Source organism: Emiliania huxleyi (assembly GCF_000372725.1).
Source record: "Emiliania huxleyi CCMP1516 unplaced genomic scaffold EMIHUscaffold_2229, whole genome shotgun sequence".
Lineage (NCBI taxonomy): Eukaryota > Haptophyta > Isochrysidales > Noelaerhabdaceae > Emiliania > Emiliania huxleyi.
The window spans coordinates 1,133-2,924 of NW_005200394.1; the positions used below are offsets into that span (position 1 = coordinate 1,133).

A 1,792-nucleotide genomic window follows, 5' to 3' on the forward strand; every position below is an offset into this window, starting at 1 on the left:
TGCCCACCTCCGTCCCCGGGGCGGCAGCACAGCCACAGAGAAGGCACATGGAGAGGATCGTTGTCCCCATGTTCGCCCTGCGTACGCGTGGCGCCTGGGCGGGCCGCGGCCGGACGGCCCCTGCGACATGAGCCCGCCTGCGGCGCTGCTGCTGTCGCCCGGGGGTGTTCTTGTTGCCAACTAGCCCCGGAAAGCCTTGCACCAACACGAGGCAAAGGGCACCGACTGCGGGCCACGAGGCAAAGCCTCGGCCCCACGAAGGCCAGCCCATGTCCCAGACCATAGCTCCCGCGTTCCCGTCGGGCTCCAAAGCAGGCATAGCACAAGCCGCCGCCAGGCGCGCTTGCGAAACACCGACGGCAAACGTAAATTCGTAGGCGCCCGACGGAATTAATCCCGATTAGGCGCCCGCGACACACTGAATACCCCGGGCGGGCCTCCGCTCCGGGGCTGCTCTATCTCCATTGTCTGCACGCAACCATGGTTATGCCCTTCACACCCCCAGCCCTCGTGTCACCGTTGTCCAACACCTTTTGGGTGTCACACTGCAAGCACACCACCAACGCCGCCAGCACAGCGCTCCAGCTTCGCCGTGCGCCCTTCGAGACGGAATCAGTCTCGCCGGTCTGTCATGCTACGCCGTCTACCGCACGTTATTTCCAGCCAATCGCGACGCCTCAGCACGGCCTCCGCACCCGCGGCTGCCGCGTCGCTGCTCCGCCAGGATCGCGTCGACCTGGCGGCCGCGTACCGCCTCTGCCACTCGTTTGGCTTCGCGGAGGGCGTGTGCAACCACCTGACGATGGAGGTCGCACCCGACCGCTACCTCCTGGTGCCGCACGGCCTGCTCTGGTCCGAGGTCGGGGCGGACGACCTGCTGCTGCTCGACGCCGACGGCAACATCCTCGAGGGACGCGGCGAGGCCGAGATCTCCGCCTTTTACATCCATCGCGCGGTGCACCAGGCGCAGGGAGAGGCGGCGCGCTGCGTCTTCCACACGCACATGCCGCACGCGACCGCGCTGACAGTACTGACCGACAACCAGCTGCCAATGGTCCACCAGAACTGCCTCAAGTTCTTTGGCGAGGTCGCCTCGTACGACCGGTACCACGGCCTGGTGCACGACGGCGACGAGGCCTCGCGCATCGTCGACGCCTTCGGCTCGGCGCGCTGCCTGATGATGGCCAACCACGGCGTGATCGTCACGGGCGAGACGGCGGCGGAGGCCTTCGACTCGCTCTACTACCTCGAGCAAGCGGCTAAGCTCGTCACGATCGCCATGTCGACGGGCCGGCCGCTCCGCCCGATCGACCCGGCCGTCTGCGCGGCGACGGCCGTGGCGATGCGCGACGAGCGGCCGCTCTACGCGCGACGGCACTTTGACGCGCTGCGCCGCACCATGCTGCGCGGCCAGGACTACGGGCAGTGCGAGGGCGAGGACCTTGACGCGTCGCGGCACGCGCCCAGCCCGTACTCGTGAGTCGACGGCGTCTATGAAACACCGGCTCACTAAAAAAGAATTTAAATAAAACAACTAAAAAAGAAAAGGATATTCGCGATCGCGTCCACGAGGCGAGGCCGCTCACGCGGCCCGATGGGGAGGAACGGGGCGAGCCCCCTCCAACCCACCCGCGCTAGGTCCCGGGGGACGCAGGGGTCAGCGGCCCCGCGCGACCTCGGGAACTAGCCGGGGCAGTCGGAGAAGTGGCAACTCCGTGCACTGACGGTCGGCCGCCAGAAAACACGCCTGCGTGGCTCGGGTTACACCAATCCTCGCTACCCAACGATATCC

General features: G+C 67.0%; 1 protein-coding gene across 1 annotated transcript; it reads left to right on the forward strand.

Moving 5' to 3' along the window:
- Positions 1–480: 480 nt before the first annotated feature.
- EMIHUDRAFT_254269 (hypothetical protein) lies at positions 481–1,480 on the forward strand (the record flags this gene model as incomplete). The annotated part of the gene is made up of 2 exons (XM_005779923.1): positions 481–624; positions 725–1,480. 2 exons carry the CDS (start codon positions 481–483, stop codon positions 1,478–1,480), a joined length of 900 nt encoding a protein of 299 aa, XP_005779980.1.
- Positions 1,481–1,792: the final 312 nt, after the last annotated feature.